Source organism: Siphateles boraxobius, unplaced genomic scaffold, assembly GCF_051911475.1.
Source record: "Siphateles boraxobius isolate OS27281-9 unplaced genomic scaffold, OSU_SipBor_1 68, whole genome shotgun sequence".
In the NCBI taxonomy this organism is placed as follows: domain Eukaryota; kingdom Metazoa; phylum Chordata; class Actinopteri; order Cypriniformes; family Leuciscidae; genus Siphateles; species Siphateles boraxobius.
In genome coordinates, this window is record NW_027509195.1 from 11,448,362 (window position 1) to 11,468,265 (window position 19,904).

Sequence of the window (19,904 nt, forward strand, 5' to 3'; positions counted from 1 at the left end):
ATAATAATAAGAAATGATTCTTGAGGAGCAAATCAGCATATTAAACTTTTGAAGCATAGTGTATATCTGATGCTTTAAGCTGGATTTCACCATGAAAATAGCTATAGAAGTTGAAATGACATTAAAAACAGACAAACACATTAGTACATACCATATATTTAGTATATATTTACCTTATATTAGTACTTCCTTTGTAATAACGCTAATACAAAATGCTGATGGACAACCATGTTTATTTATTGTTATTTTAATCCTCAGCATCATGCAAATGGATGTGCATGATTTTACAGCACATGTATATGTGAAATATCATATATATGACTGACTGATCCACATACTTTTTAACCCTTCATTTCCCTTTTTTTTTAATAATGTATCATTTTCAACTGGGTTTTCATTTGCTGATGCTTCATAGAGCAACTGTGAAATCTCTTTTTGCCTTTTTGTTTAATGTCCTATTATGATGCTTTGTTTTGATTTCCTTGCTAGCGCTGTCAGTGTTCATGGTAATGCCTTGCATTATGGAAATAAGGTACATGCAAAAAACAGTAGTAATAATGGTGATTGTGTTTTGTGTACTAGGGCGAATCCTCATGGAGGATCGGTTCAGACCAGCCCCACTGGGACCCCTGTGAACAGCAGGAGAGGACGACAGCTACCACAGCTGCCTCCGAAAGGGACGCTGGAAAGAAGTATGTTTGTTTTTCTCTCCATGTTGGCTCTTGCTCGTGCTGAGATGGGTTTATTTGAGAGGTGGGATTGGAAAATGACTGACTGCAGCAACCTATAGATACATTCAGTAATGCACCAAGCCCCAGTTACAAACCTGTTCATTTCAATAGGGAAATGAAGAAAAATCTATATATTCAATAAATTTCACTGTTGGAATAGGAATCTTAATATTTGCTCCGTTAGTCAACACATCAACTAACGTGGGACCGTATTGTAAAGTGTTACCTATAAAATGATGCTAAAATATACTTTTTGTCAACATTCCAATTCAATAGCATACAGATAACCTCAAATCTAACAGACATGGACATGTGTCGACCAAAGCGTTTTTTTTCAAGAGCGTTTAAAAATCAAGAGTGGAAAACTGTTCAACTTTGGGTAAAGCGCAGAACTCATCGCTGCCACCTTTTACCCAGTCGTTCAATCACTTCCTGTTTGAATAACGACAACAGACGACAACAACAAGCACAACAAGGGAACAAAATCATTTAAAACAAAGAGCCAGAGCAAATTCTTTACATTGTATCTATATTTTAATATTCAGAAAAAAAAACTATCTGCGAAATCAGATGCTAGTAACACTTCTGCGGATATTCCATTTCATAACACTTTGGTGGACACACAAAACTCTAATTTTGATTTCAAAATTGAAGAAAAATCACATTTTGTGCCAAAGAGGGCTAGACATTAAATTTTTTGCTCACCAGCCACTGTGGCTAATGGTTTTTTCAAAGGTACTAGCCACTAGTATTTTAAATGGCAACAATTTTGACATCGATACCATGGGGAAAAACTGACATATAGATATTTTTAATATTATCAATTAATTTGGTGTTACTTTAACACTGCTGTCACTTTAAGACCGAATGCACGGATCCAGCTGGTATCGTGTATTCTGCATAAAATGAGTATTAGAAGCTTTTCAGATATTTCAGAATTGATATCGATAAATTAATATTTTTGACAACACTACATTGCACTTAGTTTATTATTTCAGATGCCTTTTTAAAAGACTACAATTGAAAAATCTAGCCTATATATAATATATATAAAATTCAAACCGCCAAAGTGGCGAGTAACTGCGTTAGACGCCACTGCTGAAATCACCCGCATTTGGCGAGTTGGCGGATGTTAATGTCAAGCCCTGGTTACTGTTGTCCACATACAGTAAGTTAATTGGGTAACAGAGTTTGTTTTCCCCCACGGGTGGGCGGGGCCTTCTTGCTGATTTACTGACAACAAAGCTTGTAATTTCAGTAAATAATAAACCAAATCAACTGCATTAAGTTCGATATGAAAGGTTTCCCAGTGTGGATTGGTGTCGTTTTTTCAGGGATTGTTACACATTATCACAACATTGCACTTTACATACATTACCATCATTGGCTGAATATGACATAGTTTGTGTGCCAGTCACTTCCTGTGGTTATATTTGAGTGCGTGCCACACACATGGTCATGTAAATGACATGCGTGGTTCAGTTGTGCATGTGCGCTCTGATGTTTCCCTCTCTCATTCCTCTCTCAGAAGATGGAGATGAAGAACTTGAGCCTTGTCCAGGTGTGTAACACCGTCTGTGAAGGTTTAATATATCAGAAAGACCTTCCGATTGAATTAAACCTTTCTGCAATGGTCTTGAGCTGACATTTCCTCTACAGACAGGTCTAGAATTAACCTCAGCTTATAGAGCTTTTTGGAAGTCAGATTTCCTCTTTTCAGGATCATCAAATGCTCAGTCAGAGCTTTCTCTAAAAGAGGTTATGAAGCCAGGTCCATTGCAAACTCTCCGTGTTTATGTGATAAACAATGGTAGTTTTTCGTCTTTCCCTTTGTCTTACTGTAACAGTGATCGTGTAATGTTGTGATAAAGGATTTTCCAAATGTATTTTTGTTTTCCCAGTGACTTTTTGTTTTGTTATAAAAGCAGTCACAGTATTTTTGTCTTGTCCAAATAATTGGTTGAATTTACCGACTTCTTGTTCTGTTTTGCTAACGTTTCTCAAATGTAAAATATCATTCATGTGGAGTTGTCATTTAAATATCCATTTTCTCAGAATATTTAGGAGAAATACAAATAGACGGGCAGTCTTTGACATACAGTAATAGTATTGAGCTATGAATGTGAATACTTCAGACAGTTTGACACATGTAATCTCTTCTGAAACTCTAGAGGAGACACATGTGAGATTACTGTTTTTTTCTCAGGGAAAAAAAACAGAGAAGCATGAATTTTGCTCATTCAGTTACTGAATTATGTACAGTAACTATTAAATGGTCAAACTTTTAGTAGGTAGGTAGATTAGACAGACAGACAGACAGACATACGGATGATAGACAGACAGATAGATAGACTGACAGATAGATAGATAGATAGATAGATAGATAGATAGATAGATAGATAGATAGATAGATAGATAGATAGATAGATAGATAGATAGATAGATAGATAGATAGATAGATAGATAGATAGATAGATAGATAGACTGACATATAGATAGATAGATATATAGATAGATAGACAGACATATAGATAGATAAATAGACTGATTGATAAATAGATAGATAGATAGACAGACAGATCCTAAACTGAATAAACTGAGCCTGAACTGTAGTGTATGTTATAGCGATCAGTTACTTAGATCTTCTGAGCCAGTTTAGGGTCAGTCTATACATAACTTCAAGTTTGTGTCAGGTTAAGGTTCGTAAATGAAAAATTGGTTGTACACATGACACAGACTTGAGTTTCCAACCGATCACACTTCCTCCTCTACCATCTGCCACATCCGTTGTATTTGTCTCAAGACCTGGTGTGTGTGTGTGTGTGTGTGTGTGTGTGTGTGTGTGTGTGTGTGTGTGTGTGTGTGTGTGTGTGTGTGTGTGTGTGTGTGTGTGTGTGTGTGTGTGTGTGTGTGTGTGTGTGTGTGTGTGTGTGTGTGTGTGTGTGTGTGTGTGTGGCCTGGTAAACCCTACATTATGGGGACAAAATGTCCCCATAAGGATGGCAATATCTGAAATCCTTGTTCGTGTGGGGACATTTTTTGGTCCCAAAATGGTGTGGGAAAATTTTTTGGTCACATCATACTAAGTGATGTTTTTTGAAAATGTAAAAACGCAGAAAGTTTTCTGTGATGGGTAGGCTTAGGGGTAGGGTTAGTGTAAGGGAATAGAATATAGAGTTTGTACAGTATAAAAATCATTATGTCTATGGAAAGTCCCCATAAAACATGGAAACACTACATGTGTGTGTGTGTGTGTTTGTGTTTGTGTGTGTGTGTGTGTGTGTGTGTGTGTGTGTGTGTGTGTGTGTGTGTGTGTGTGTGTGTGTGTGTGTGTGTGTGTGTGTGCCACCTTCCCAGCATCCATCTCTTTCTGTCCATCTGATATATACTCTTCATCAGCTGTTTGAAATACTCTCTCAATATTTTTTTCATATGACACTCAAAATGAGTATACAGGAGGTTTTATTAGAAGTTTAGGATTTTTGCACTGTTTTTACTCCTGTTGTTGTTTTAAAGTGTGTGAGATGAGGCCCAATGGCCCAGCCGTAAACGGGAGGAAAGGCAAGTCTCTCCAAGCGTGTGTTTGCAGTGTAGCTTTGCAATATTTGTATTTCCTTTCATTTTTCTTTTCTTTTCTGAGGGGACATTTCAGGGGCTGAGGGGCTGGGCAATATATCAAAATAATCATAATATATATGCATTTTATTTTAAAGTCACTATGATATCTAAATTGACCACATTTTCTTTCTTAAAATGCCATCCTGGCATGTAAAAAAAACGCTTATAGTAAGATTTACCAAGTTTGCATGATGTATCCTTTACATAAATATTTTTCAAAATATTATTTTTATGTACTTTTTTTTTTACACACTTGAATTACACTTATATATTTACCTATATCGCCCAGTCCTTCAAAATGTCTTTTCTTTTCTTAAAACTACAGTTATTGAAGGATTAATGCGTCACTGATCTTGCATGAGTTCTTCATGGATGAGTCGTGTTCTATCTCTGTCTGTTTCTAGGTCAATCTCTCCCTCCTCACGTCTCTCATATATCTCTCTTGAGTGGGTTGTCAGTATTTGAATGTGTTTCGCTGTGAATAATGAGGGATATATAGAGATTTCTTAAATTAAATTTGGATTGTGTTGCATTAAAATCGAATTCTGTCCGGATAAATGTTTTGCTCTGAGCCGTATACAGCCGGATAAATGTTCAGCCTTTTCTGTTTAACTAAAAGTCACTTTTAGTTAAAAACACACAGTTTTGTTCTATACTCTTTCTATAGAGTGGATTTATTGAGATGTTATATAATTTTATATTTTTATAAGTGTAAATCAATCGGTTCCACGGCCTGAATAGGCTGCAGTTACAGAGTTTGGCCAGCAGATAGAGCACAATCATGTGTAGAAAGGAGCTGTTCACTCCTTTCAGTGCTGAAGTGTCTTAGAATTATTGCCAGGATTGTTCCGTCTACATCCGACTATTATTTTAAGCCAAGTTTTTGCAAACATAAAATATAGACGCTTGCAGACTGTATTTTTTGGAACAAAGACTGGTGTGTGAAGTGCACAGTAGCCTCAAAAAGTATTTGAAAATCTTATCTAGTCTGAAGGGTATTGCATTAGATACAAAATATCAAACCATGTGGCTTTTATTTTAAAATAAAATAAAAATATCACGAGCACACTTTCCAAGTGTAACAAAAAGAAGTTTGATGGAAAGAAGTATAACAAAATGTATTTGGACTGTGAAGCCGCAGTTAATATTGTCTTAATGTAATATTCAGATTTTTTAAGCACAACTTAAGTTTTCAAATAGATTTTGAGGCCACTGTAGAAATCCCTTACTTTATCTGATACGAGCCGAATGTTAACGCTGCCTATGTCTCTGTGTCAATGACCTGCATGATAAGAGGTGACATGGGAGGACCAGCAGGGCTCAGTGGTCAGTGCTGGTCACTCATCTAACGGCCATCAGGAGGAGACACACATCGCTGCTCAGACAGGTTTGACCTCTGACCTCTCTGATCTTGACCCCGTGTGCCCTTTCCTCTCAATGATTCTGAGCTCTACATCTCTGTGCTGAATACAGTGAGGTGGAGTAAACGTGGAAGTTGGAAAGTCAGTCGCCAGGCAATAAACTCACAGTTCAGTCTGTTCACTAACTGTTTAATGCTTATTGCACACAAAACTGAAATCGCCAGTTTCAATCTGATTCGCAGGCTTTATGACCTATTGCTGCACATAGACTGTGTCATAGACTGACACTTCTGTGCGGTTTGTTTGAATTATTTGATTTTTCCACCAGTCAATTGTTGTAGTATCAATAATGGTACATTTAAACAAGAAAAAAACAGTTTTTGGTTGCTTTACATGTCAGTCGGATGATCATCTAAAACCCAATTAGATATAACATAATCTAGTATTCTAGTCTAGATAAGTAAATAGTAACGTTCTTTCTTAAAAAGTTCAGTAAAGCAGTTTATCTTTAGTTTATCTTTATCAGACATCTACTTATGACTTTTTGAGCTGCTCAAATAAAACTATAATGTATGCATGAACATGCTTTTTAGCTCTATTATCTTGTCTTTCAAGAGGCAATTTATTGATTAGTTATTTTTATTAAAAGAATACAACATAGACAATAGCTTTCAAATGTTTGAGATTGGTTTTGAAAGTGTTTATGCTCATTGAGTCTGCATTTAAAGGTGCAGTAAGCAATTTCTGAGGAACACTTGTAGCCAATCAGCAGTAGGGGGCGTAAACCAGCAGTGAGAAGGGACTTCTTTAACCGGGTATACAAAAAAAAGCGCCCGATACGTTTAATGGATTTATTATTAACAAGACGCTCCCATTCAATCTGTACAGAGAGTTAGCTACTCAGTTGCTTGCTCTCATGACGCATAGCAACACAGCTAAAAGTATTCCTTATATGTTGCTCTCAGGGAAAGCTGTCTGCAAATCACTCGCCCAAGCGGAAAAATGTGCCGTTGCTGCCAGATCTCGATCAACAAATACCACGTTGTATTTCATACTAAACTAAATAGACTAAATCAATTGAAAAAAGTCATAACTGAAACTACTTTCATAGTATTTCATTTTCTCCATAGGGAAATTTTTTTTCTTTCAAAAAAGAATAAACTGTTAAAGACAGACCTACTGTAAGTATGCCTACTGTAACTATACGAGGCTGTTAATCCATAGTCTTACTAAATACAATTATTAATTTCTTTCGAATCTTACTAATCAGAAACTTACCATGCAAGAGTTTCCGATCAGTAAGATTTGAAAGAAATCAAATCACACTCCTGATTTAGAATGACTCTGTTTCGAAGCACTAGAATCAGCATAGTCTGGTGACGCTTGCTAGTCAAAAAATATTTCAAACAACCAAAATTTTCGAAGAGTGTTTCGAACGCTCCCATCACTAGTAGACATGCTCTCTTTCACCTTATACAATCAGACCTCGTTCAAAAATACAAATACTCGTGATTTCAACAGCATCTCATTAAACTACATGGGAGATGTTCACCTCCATTTTATACACAAAGCTGACGGAAATTATAGAGCTGCGAATGATCACTGTATTGAATGTTTTGAGATGACAGTGAGACGAGCGAGTGACACCACAAGACATCGTTTCTCTTGCTCTGAGGATCTGGATCCTGAATAGCTTTCTGATGAGATGGCTGTGTGTGTATGTGTGTGTGTGTGTGTGTGGGGGGGGTTGGGTTAATAGGGTCTGTATCAGGTCCGGCTAATGAATGTCCCATCAGTGTAGCCGTCAGTGTGGAATGGGATCGTCTTGTGGGTGATTAATGCACGAGAAATGCGCTTGGGTACACAAGATCATGCACGCAGGGTTGTTGCGTGATTAATGCCTCAGCGAATCAAAGACAACAATGAAGAACTGAGAAAAAAACGAGCCGTATCAGCAGATTGTGTTCTCTGTGAAGAAGACACAGATAAAGAATTTAAATATGCCGAGGAGGAGGGTGTCCAATTAGTGCCAAACAGTGTCCTAAGATGCCAGCGTAATTATATAAGACTCTAAAGCGGGCATCGAACAAATGATCTAATGGAGGATGCTGGGAGATCTGTGATGTGTGAGAAGTAGAGCTAAACTGAAGGATAAGCAGGACACCTTTCAGCTAGTGTGTATTTTTAGTGACATTCTTTCAAGGGGGATGCATTGGTAAACATCATTGGAGAATTTGATGTTTCCCCATTCAGAGAAAGAAGCTGTACTTGCATGACTGAAATAGCGTTTCAAAAATGGCAGGCGATTGAAATGACTGGTCTTAAAGGGACTTTGGTTCAAACCGACAGCAGTTTCAGTCAGTTCGTTGTTCATTGAAATAAGTGACTTGCGATGTGATGTGGGCGTATCAAAGTTTAATTTGATAAAACTCGTGGCCATTTAGAGATTTATGCATCATTTACGATGTGATGCTTTATGCATTGCTGTGAATGATATGCAATATAAATGCCTGCAGAATGTCCATTTTTAGTTGCAAGAAAACGTTTTTGATCAAATTAGAGTGACAGCTTATTTTTTATAAAATAATATATTTTTATCAGTGTCAAAAGCTATGGCCTGTTTAAGTCAAGAATGGTAGAGGAAATCATTGGCTGCCAACAATAAAATTGCTTTGTAGAGGGGCTTTTGGCTTTGTGTTTTTTTATTCTTCAATCCAAAAGTTTGGGTTTAGTAAGATTGTTAAATGTGATTGAAAGAAGTCTCTTGTGCTTACCATTGCTGAATTATTTGATAAAAAAAACCCATAATTTTGTGAAATATTCTTACAGTTTAAAATAACTGTTTTTTATTTGAATATATTTTAAAATAAAATTTATTCCTGTGATGCATTACTCGAAATCATTCTAATATGCTGATTTGCTGCTCAAGAAACATTTCTCATTATTATCAATGTTGAAAACAGTTTTTTGTGGAATCCGTAATGCATTTTTATCAGGATTTGCTAATGATTAGAAAGTTCAAAAGAACAGCATTTATTTGAAATAGAAATCTTTTGTCGAATTCAATGCATCTTTGCTGAATAAAATATTAATTTCTTACTGACCCCAAACTTACTGACACAACATTTTCAGTAAATGTACACTACATTTACTGCCGATTTTGTTTTGATCATTCTTATGAAATCACTAAAACACACAGGTCCATGTGTTACAGTGATTTTACTTTTTAAAGAACCGCTTTAGAAAAATGAACTACTATCAGACTTAAAGTCACCCGCGGTATGTTGATACATTGTACAAAAGCATTGTTATTTTGCTTAGATATTGTAGCATATCTGTCAGTGTTGTGTTTAGCATCCACATCTGATAGGTGTCAGGACCTGGTGCAAATGATGCAGCAGGTTACAGTATTTCTCTTCAGGGTTTGCAGAGACTGTCCTCGTCCTCTCTCTTCTATTCTAGGTCTTTTTTTCATCCCTCATTCCCTCTGCATGTTCTATTAACATTCTTCTAGTGTTTCAGGGTTTGTTCTTAAGCAGGACTGGCTGCTCTTGGTGTTTTTCCTCTGAACTGTGATTTATTTTTCTGTTCTCACGTATCATGGAACTTGTTTGAGGTTTTATCTGCTTGTCGTGTTGTTGTTTCCTATTTTTTTTTAATGTTGTTGTTATGTTGTTGTTTGTGTTGTTGTTGTTGTTGTGTTCCCTCCAATGTGTTTTTGCCCCTGGTTTCTTGTCCCGTCTTTCTGCACACCTCCTCTCACACCCCTCTCCTCTGTGTCTGTCTGTCCATTTTCGTGATGTGACCCCCTCCCCCCTAACCCCCCCCCACCCTCCCAGAAGACATGGACTCCCCCAGTCAGACAAACTCAGGTCTGTCCTTTCTTCTGCTTTGCTTTTCTCGTCTTCCTCCATGCCGTGTCGCAGCTCCTCTCTGTTTATCGCACTCACATTCATTCTCCCTGCTGGAAGAACCACAAAGGATAAAGATTGATTGATTGAGCATTTAGACAATCTTAAGGCCCTTTCACACCAAGAACGATTTTCTCCTTGAAACTGCAGTGAACCAAAGATAATCTCAAAAACGCGGTTTGAAATCGCTGGTGTTTCTGACGTCACAAATTACTGTGTAACCAATCACGTCAACGTGTGATTTTCAACGAGTGGATCTTTGAGCTGGTGCGAGTGAGTAGAGGCGGGGCTAATTTGCATATTCATACCGCATATACTAAATGAGTCAAGGCTTTAGGCTTAATTCAAGTTATTTTAAGGCAAGACATTTTTTTTCTCAAGAAAAAACGTTTAAATATGTCATTTTGGTGATCAAAGATTAGTTTTAAGCGATACAATTATTGACTACAGGGGAACTTTAAGTTTATTGTAAGCTCGCTCTGTAGTTCTGTCGCCTGCCGCTTCAAATGCTCGAGCTCTTTGAAATCTGGTGGATTCTGATTGGCTGTCAATGTTTTTATCATTCATCAGCGTGGAAAAAAAAAAGTCCTGAAAGTGATTCCAGCTATATCGTTTCTCTGTGCCGTTAACATTATATCTGTGATGTGGACTCTATTATTCTTTTAGAACGATTTAAAACTATATAATTATCGTTACCATTATAGTTATCAGTTATCATCCTTGGTGTGAACTGGCCTTTAGGCTACCTAATGACTAGTTTGGACAAGCTTGAAACCATCTGAAGCTGTTTTTATATGGATATTCCAGCAGGTCAGGCTGAAATATGCTTTGCAATGTAATTAATACAAATCAGGGTTGATCTCACAAAGAACATGTAAAATAAACCAATTAAACATGAATGCATTATGCAATCGTTTAAGGCGTTTATCATTGTATAGAACCTTTTTGGCATAAAGTGTTTTGAGTCAAGAACCCTAAAGAACTCCATTGAACCTTATATATATATATATATATATATATATATATATATATGTATATGAGTATTTGTGAGATTCAACCATTATCAATTTGGACTGCAACACACATTTGAATCTACAGTAGTATAATGAGTGTAAAAACTGTAGAGGAGTAAATGCTGGGATTGTGCTTGAAAAGCGAGCATCATCTCTTTCTGCTCTTTGGGTATCTTCTCTGCCCTTTTTATGAGCATTTTATTCACCTGGTTCCAGAGTTACTTTCTGCTATGAAGCTCATGGCCTTCCTTACCAGCTCCAGTCATAATCATTTTTGAAAACATTTCAAAATGGTGGCATTTTTTGGGTGACAAAACACTTTTTCCAGCAGCCTTGGTTCTGGAATTTCATTTTCCCATTCATGTTCTCCATAGGGATTAAAAAAAAAAATCAGTTAAAAATTAAAATCCGAAAAGAGGTACAATGTGTATTTTATGTATTTTATGAGGCACTGCATCACCGTTATTGACACATTGTTGAATGTGACATGATACAATTTAAAACAAGTGTATTTGTAATGGATTTGAAATTTAGTATCTTATGCTCACCAAGTATCAGTAATATTGTGCAACACGATGACATTTTTTTCTACTTAATTAATTAAAATTAATTTATTGCTTTCAGCATCATTACTTACATCTTCAGTGTCACATGACTTCAGAACATTCGAATATGCTGATCTGCTGCTCAAGAAATTAAGATTTTTTGTTTAGATTAATATCAATGTTAAAAACATTTCTGCTTAATATTTTCATGGAAACTGTGAATTTTTGATGAATAGAAAGTTCAAGAGAACAATATCAATTTTAGATCAATTTAATGCATTCTTGCTCAATAAAAATTTCGGTAGTGTATATAAACAAATGTGTTTGATAGGCTGTCTGAGGGTGTGTTCACACGTGTCATGTTTGGTTCGATTAAAGCGAACTCTGGTGCGATTGATCTGTTTGTGCGGTTCATTAGATAAAGTCTGAACCCTGCCATCTGAACCCTGGTGCGCACCAAACAAGCGGGCCATCTCAGTCCTCAGTCCAGAAGATCTCGCAGCAGATCTTCGGTTGTGTGTGACGGAGGAATTCCTGTCGTGGTTTTCACTCCTTTACACATTTTATAATCTCTTCACGAGTTGTCAGCTCCTACATATTCCATAGTTATGCACATACAGCGGGCGTTCCGTTGTAAAATATGTGTCATAAAGGTTGTGTTTTTTGTTTTATTTGTATCTTTGGGTTCGGTGTTAAAAATGACAGTGTGAACGCTAAGGAAATCAGGACTAAATGTATCATTTTCTCTTTTGGTCAGGACCAAAAGAACCAAGAGAACCGAAATACATGTGTGAACACACCCTCACACTTTTGTCATTAACAAAGCTTTATGTGAGCTTTTTGCAGAGATTTTCCTTTTCACAGTAAAGTTTTTTTTTTGATGAATCTCTCGTCGGAATTATGGCTAATGTAATTATTTCCATTAATTTGGCTATTGGATACTATATTTTGGTAACACTTTACAATAAGAATCATTAACTAACCTGAACTAACAATGAGCAATACAGTATTTATTAATCTTTATTAATGTGTTAATGTTAGTTAATAAAAATACAGTTGTTCATTGTTTGTTCATGTTAGTTCACAGTGCATTAACTAATATCGACAAATACAACCTTTGATTTTAATAACGTATTAGTAAATGTTGAAATTAATATTAACTAAGATTAATAAATGCTGTAGAAGTCTATATTTCTTCACTTTTTTTATGAAATCGCACTGCATTATTGTTTAGAAAATCTGGTTACGCTTTAGTTTGATGGTCCACTTTAGACATTCCAGTAAATATAAGTCCCTTTATTTTGATGCTCCCCAACAGACATTCTGACTATAAGTAACTTTGCAACTATATGTCAACTTATTCTACTAAACCAAACCCTAACCTAACAGTCTACCAATACTCTAATGAGAGTTATTTGACATCTAATTGCAAAGTTACTTATAGTTAGTAGAATGTCTAAAGAGGACCATCGAAATAAACTGTAACCAAAAATATTTCCTTGTGGAGAAAAGGAATGGGCTTTTGTACCTCCCGAACCCGACTTTTGTGAATGGTTCTTGGTTATGGCTCGAGCTATTGAAGCTGGCTTCATGGCGGCATAAGTACATATATGTATATCACATCATGGCTATTTTCATAAGGTGTTAATGTCAGTTTATGTTTTATTTGCACCCACTTTCGTCCTCTTTTACTAGTGTGCTTGTTTCTTCCCTATCTCCATTTAAAAAACTGTAAAGCATTAGAGAAAACGAGGTGTGTAGTATGGTTTAGGCATGGCAGATCTCTAGATACAAAGATTGAAAACTTTTGACTGCGGATTAACTTAGGGGAAGTTTTCCCATGATGCAAAGCATTCTGAAAGCACTCTCCATTATGAATGTGGCTTTAAGTTTAAAAACGCACCTCACATATGAGCTTCACTATAGTGCTGCTATTAAACCCAATTAATCTAATGATTCTGAGAGCACTAATCATTGGGCAATTTGCTGAACATGTTAATTACTGTACAGCACAATTGCTATAGCAAGAGAAAATTGCTATTGACATTTACGGCACTTGCACTGACAAAGACACATGTGATACGCGACTCAATAGCACAAACACATTCAGTAATTTGCTTGTGCGAACAGGCTAGTTAAAGTTGTAGCTTGTCAACTTGCAACTGAAATGGTCACAGACGTTTATATGACTTTGTGATTCAAAACAAGCCTCAAATTGTGCATTTCAGGTGGTTTTTGCCTTCCATACAACAAAAATTGGCATTGAAGGATGAACATATGGCAGGACTTTTACTTTCTGACCCCTGGACTTTACACCTCTGCTTAGAAACACTACATTCTAGAGCATTTCATTTGATTGGACACTGCATATACACTGTATTTATATTGTATAGTTAGATTTGATTTGCTAATAACGAATTACACTTTTCCATTCAGATGCTTTGAAGTGTGCCTCGGGTTTGAGTGACTATTGTGAGGAATTTACGTTAAGCTACTCTCAATAAAATGATTATAAATAAGTATGCCTTAAATAGACCAGAGCTAACCTCTTGATATTTTAAATATACTACCTTCTGTAATCTGAAAAAAAAAAAAAAATTATTTATATATATATTTTTTTTCTGCTATGGGCTGCATCATTTACAGTATGCCAATGTGTGTGTGAAGACATTTTCCCAGCAGCTTATTATTAATGGTGACAGGCATTTTGATAAATGCATAATTTTTTATGGACAATTTGGTATAAACAGACATATGTCTTTTATGTCTTCAGAGAGGTGAAAGATATGGGAAAGATTTCTTTATTAAAGGGTTAGTTCACCCAGGAATGAAAATGCTGTCATCATTAACTCACCCTTATGTTGTTCCAAACCTGTATGAGTTTCTTTCTTCTGTTGAACACTAAAGAAGAATGTTGGTAACCAGAGAGTTGATGGTAGCCATTGACTTACATAATAGGAAAAAATATAGCCGGCTGCCGTCAACTGTCTGCTTACCAACATTCTTCAAAATATCTTCTTTTGTGTTCAACAGAAGAAAGAAACTCATACAGGTTTGGAACAACATAAGGGTGAGTAAATGATGACAGAATCTTTACATTTTGGGGTGAACTATCTCTTTAAACCATTCTACATTATATATCATTGTATATCACATTATATACTACATTATATATCAAATGCTTCATTAGTGAACGGATCAACAGATCTGTTTCCATCTAGCCTAACCAACATCACAAGACACTTTTTCAACAAACCTGCAAACTCATTGATGTCTGCTGTGATCCGTAGGTGCCATGGATGTCGAGGAACGAACGCGGCAGATGAAACTGAAGATGAACAAGTATAAACAGGGAACAGGCTCGGACTCCAGACTGGAACAGGACTATAACAAGGTAATAGTTGTTTACTGCTAATGTGAAAAACAGTTCAAAATGTATGTTTAAATGATTATAAACAGCTAAGCTAGTATAGTTAAATGCTGCTGTTGATCACTCAACTCTGTTCGATAAATTGGGGTGTTTTCTAGTTGTATTATTTGTATTTAGACAAGTTGCAGTCATGCTAATTGAGACTAAATACCCTGGTTGCATATTAATAATAATGATAATAATCCTAACAATAATTAGAGGCCCCTAATTGTATCCGTTAGTTTACTTAATTATTATTGCTATTATTTTATTATAATTCTATATTTAAATACTCTCCCTTTCAAGAAAAAAAGAAAGAAAATAATATAGACCGGCAAATAATTTTGGCAATATTTGCATGCTTGTTGTTATGTTTAAAGGGGTTTAAACTAAACTAAGGGGTTTTAAACTAAATAACAATGCTGTTTTAGTTTAGTTTAGTTTAGTTTAGTTTAGTTTAGTTTAGTTTAGTTTAGTTTAGTTTAGTTGAATTCTTTCAGCCTGGTAAAATAGCATCAGTTTAGTTTCTTCTTGAAGCTAGTTTTTGCTAGTATCTTTCAGTGTATGAAAAGTAGTAGTATGTGTAGTGTAGTATCTTTTCATCTACCAATATGACTGTAGTTGAACTAGGTCCAGGTAGTAAAAAAAAAACGAGCACTTTCCAGCCTATCAGATTGCTAATCTGGACCTAAGTGATCATAGATTAAACATGATGTTTGTTTGATTGACCCATTTCCAGCAGTTGTGACATTTTCATAGACCTAGTCTTTTAAGTTCAGCATCTCTGCACATGATATACTTTAGTATTTGTGTATGCAGGTCAGCATGCTGACATTCAGCGCCATATACGGCTAAATCACTTTCCCTTTGTATCCTTTTAAGCCTGTGGTATGAAAAGCATTGTGCAGCACTATGAGTTCTGCAGGACTATTAAAAAAAAGCAGATAAAGAAGAGGTTCATTAATTTTTGTTTGATAGGCTTATGAGAAGGCGCCATTTAGGACATAATGTTTATAATCATCATAGCAAGCCATGAGGACTTATAAATATGTTATAAATACATATTTTACATAAGACCCTACAGTACCTCTCCATGTCTGTCCAGGACAGAATACCCAGGAACACACTGGTATAAATGCATATCTTCTTAAGGATGTTCCTTTTTAGGTACATTTTTATCAAAAATAATAATTTTTAACAATAACAATTAAAGGAGCATTGCGTAGGTTCGGAATTTTCTAACCGTTACTGACACAAGTGGCGGTTAGAGAAACTGCAGCCAGTCTCATGCTCGTTCTCGGTGCGCAGGCTCGAATGAGCACGACCACAGCAACCAGAGAGTTGTAACTATGTCTTACCTTTGCAGTAAAAAGAAAGCCAGCTCGGGTCTGTTTTTATACCCAGCGCTAACCGGTGCTCCCTCCAAGAATCAAATGCCGCTCCGATGTTGACTCTTGTCTTGTCTTTGCCCGACGCCGGTCACTCTCTATTTTGGCCGCACTAGATAAGGCTTTTTTTTTTTTTTTTTACTTACGAGGAGTTTCCGTGGGTGTCTGGATTGTGCTGGAGTCTGGTCGCTTCTTTCCGTCTGCAGAGTTTGAAACACTAATTATGTTACTGCTAGTGATTGCCGGATGTAAGCCCAAGTAGACGAGAACGTGCATGACGTCACATTTTGTGAATTTCCGCACCAATTCGGACCCGACTCCTCCACACACAATTGAGCCTACAGGCTGATAGAGGCAACCGTGGTGGACATTAAGGTGTCATTCTTTCTATTACATTATGGTTGGCTCATAAATGTACAAATGAAAACTCTATCTTAAAGATTTTTTTAAGTAAAAAGCTACACATAGCCCCTTTAAGTATTTGACAGATGCTTTTATCCAAAGCAACTTGTATTTCATTAAAGGTACACAATGTACCTTTTGGCCCTCTTGCAGTTAAAAAACTGCATGCATTTTGTGGAAGAACATTGTTTTGGTTGTGCTTAGATTCCTTTGACGATGTATTGACAATATTTTTTAGTCAACATTTTATCAGTTCATGCATTCCTTGGTAATCAAACACATGAACTTGGCATTGTTAGCGCAATGTCCTACTGTTAGAGCTACTGCTCATGAATTTATTTATGAATTTATTATTATATGAGGTCTTTCTTTCACACCAAAAGGAAATGCAAAACTAATGTTAGATTCGAAATACCCCAAAAATTGCTACCACCATTTCAGCCCCACTCGCTTTTTTTTTTCATTGGTCACATAAACAAATAATCTAGTCCCAGCTTTATGACACTGACTAAAAACTAAGTTTTGATGATGCCACTTCACCTTTAACCGCTGTGACTAGGTTTGTTTTTTGTCTCAAGCTTTTTCCATTTGTTGTCCGTAAGCATCTAACTTGTGTTGTGTTTGTTTTTCAGCGTTCAGGCAGAGATCCTCAGCGGGGAGAAAACCTCTCGGCCAAGTCTTCGGACAGTGATGTCAGCGACGTGTCCGCTGTGTCGAGAACCAGCAGTGCATCTCGATTCAGCAGCATGAGCTACATCTCTGTCCAATCAGAACGGCCGCGGGGCAGCCGGAAGATCAGGTGAGAAGTCTGATCACTGTCAAACCTGTGCGCTATAGTTCAGTTGAGGAACAGTCTACAGTAGGTGCTCCTTAAGTTTGTTCTTTGAGGCCATGTACAAACTGCAAAGTTTTGTGAGTGACAACTGCATTTATTTGCAGGAGTGAATTACTTTGTCTCACAGCTGTAAACAAGTCACATTGTGCCAATAATTTAAACCGTATAGTGTTTGACCAAATTAATGTTGGAGTCTAGAAAGCAGGGTAATTTTAGTATCATTTATATACTATTATAGTATGTATTACTATTTTTAAGTAGATTTTATTTTCATTTTTTTAGTTTTTATTTAAATTTTAGTTTGTTTTATTACTTTTGTCATGTGCTTTCAAAAACAGAAAAAACTGAAAAAAATCCATAGAATGTCCTTGTCAAATACTAAAGGAGTTAGTAGATAAAAATGACTTTGTTGCATACGTTTAAAAAAACATAAAGGAGTGGAGATCACACACATAATAGTAGATTTCTTCCAAAAAATACTTTATTTAGATGCCAAAAGCAAAGACAAAGCGTTTTCCGTTCATGTTGTCATCAGTGATATAACAGAAAATAACAAACCTGGTTCTATTTATATACATTTTTTACCATATAAAGTAAACTCAAAATGTTGATTTGAAAACATACATACCTTAATGGCATAAACACTTTTTGTACACTAACATACACTAACAGACTGCACAAAAAATATATAACATACAAAATACAAATACAAACATTTTGTATACAAATGCTGAAATTATTTAAAAAATACAATATAATATACAAAATGTTTTTTTCATAATCATCAAGAATATAAATGCAACATTTATAATAATCTGAAACATCATAATATGATTATCGTGTTTATAAGGAATAAATCCAACAAAAGAGAGAAAGACAGAATACCAAAGGAAAATATCAAAAACATAAAAAAAGTATATGCATTTTTAAATCAACTTTTTGAGTTTACTTTATTGGATATAATACTGAAAATATTTAATATTTATAAATAGAATCAGGTGTGCTGATTCTATCCTTACAGGGTTTTTTTTGTAAGAACCTCTCCTTGTCGAACTTATGTGCTTTTGTCATTTTTATCAGTTTTGTTTTTTTATATTTCTATTTACTGTACCTTTAATATATTTTTACTTTTAGTTGCCAATTTATAAGTTCTTAGTTTTTCATTTAATATTTGTATTTTATTTCAGATTTATTTCTAAATTTAAAATAAAAAATTGATTAGTTTTAGATTTAGTTTTATGTAACAGTAACAATACTGCTGGAAACATATTATCATCTGGCAGTTGTTAGTAAACCAGTGTCGACAGAGGCATCAAGTCTATGTTTAGTCTCAGCCTCAGATGGCGTGCCCATATACCACCCACAGTCTGTTAGCGTTCACACATCTTGCACACATAACTGGCAAGCACTATCCAAAAACCAGCAGTTCCAATCGGATTGACTGGCTTCTAGGACATTTCTGATCAATTCACCTGGAAACGTAGTCATATTTACCAGGATTGTGCACATTGACAGAACTGAATTGAGAATGCCTTTTAAATTTCCAATAAAATTTTAATTAAATATGCATATGCGGAAATTTTAATTTTAAGAAAGTTTAATTAAATTTAAAGAACACAGTAGCAGCAGATAATTTCCATAATAACCAATGCAATCTACCAAGACATGCTTTTTTGGTACATTAAATAATGGCACAAATTGACGAGCGCAAACCTTAGTAAATCACCTTGCATGATTAATTTAAATACTCTCCTCCCATAAATTTTGCATCTGAAAGGGAAACTCCTACAAATGCGTAAGCAATAAGGTCAGCCGCAAAAATAACCCTGTCAGTGCCAGGTTTTCAACCCAAATTTTTCACTGCGTGTCTTTAGTAAATCCTGACAGTATTTTTTTTTTTTTTAACACAAAAGAGGGTTTGCGCTGGAGCAAGCTGTTAGTAAATCTGGCCCATAGTGGCTTCTAAAAACAAAAAAAACTGTGGTTGGTCACTTTACTTGTCAATCAAATAATCTAGTCTAAGTGGATGGTTCTTGTCAAGAATTTGCTAATAGTCAAAATTATGACTATATGAAAAAAATAAACATTGTTGGCTCTGTGGTGAATTGCTTTTTATGTTGATCACTTGTAAGTCGCTTACTAAATTAATAAATGTAAATGTATTGCACATTAAGCGGATGGGGGGATTAAAAAGAAAATTTCACATATCTAAATCTTTCAAGTGTACATTTGATTATAAAATGAGGTTCTCACTCCTATAAATACCTGCTGTGTCCAGAACAGGATTAAACACTCTTAAGAGGAGTGGTGATCTTCTTTAGCTGCAGTGTGTTCATGGCCTAAGAGAAACAGCATCTCTGTAGGGTTCGTCATTATGTGGGTCCGAGTGCGTTCAAGGTTTGCTTATGTTTAGGTGAGTTTGGCGCCGAACCACTAACTCTGTGTCCACTGGCATGGAAGAAATCCACCCTTTATTATGTATTATCCAAAACACCTTCTTTGGAGTGTGTCTGTAAAATGTATAGTGAGCAGGTTGTCTTTATTGTGATATATAATTGGTTTCCACAAACTGTGAATATGCATGATGACAGTTTGAAAATTGCAGACATTCTGAATGCTTAGGTTTCATATAGTTTTAATTAAATGTACAATACCATTCAAAAGTTTGGTTGTCAGTAAAACTTTGAAAAA

At 35.7% G+C, this 19,904-nt stretch overlaps 1 protein-coding gene across 26 annotated transcripts in view; it reads left to right on the top strand.

Moving 5' to 3' along the window:
- rims2a (regulating synaptic membrane exocytosis 2a) overlaps window positions 1–19,904 on the top strand; it is a 217,818-nt gene that overhangs the window by 141,762 nt on the left and 56,152 nt on the right. For 16 of the 26 annotated variants that reach the window (XM_077214752.1, XM_077214747.1, XM_077214749.1 and 13 more), the window contains 4 exons: window positions 583–692; window positions 2,260–2,292; window positions 14,470–14,573; window positions 17,011–17,177. In XM_077214752.1, coding sequence (XP_077070867.1) covers window positions 583–692; window positions 2,260–2,292; window positions 14,470–14,573; window positions 17,011–17,177 — 414 coding nt within the window. The remainder of the gene's footprint in view (window positions 1–582; window positions 693–2,259; window positions 2,293–14,469; window positions 14,574–17,010; window positions 17,178–19,904) is intronic. The other 10 variants (XM_077214769.1, XM_077214756.1, XM_077214753.1 and 7 more) reach the window with 1 other exon arrangement.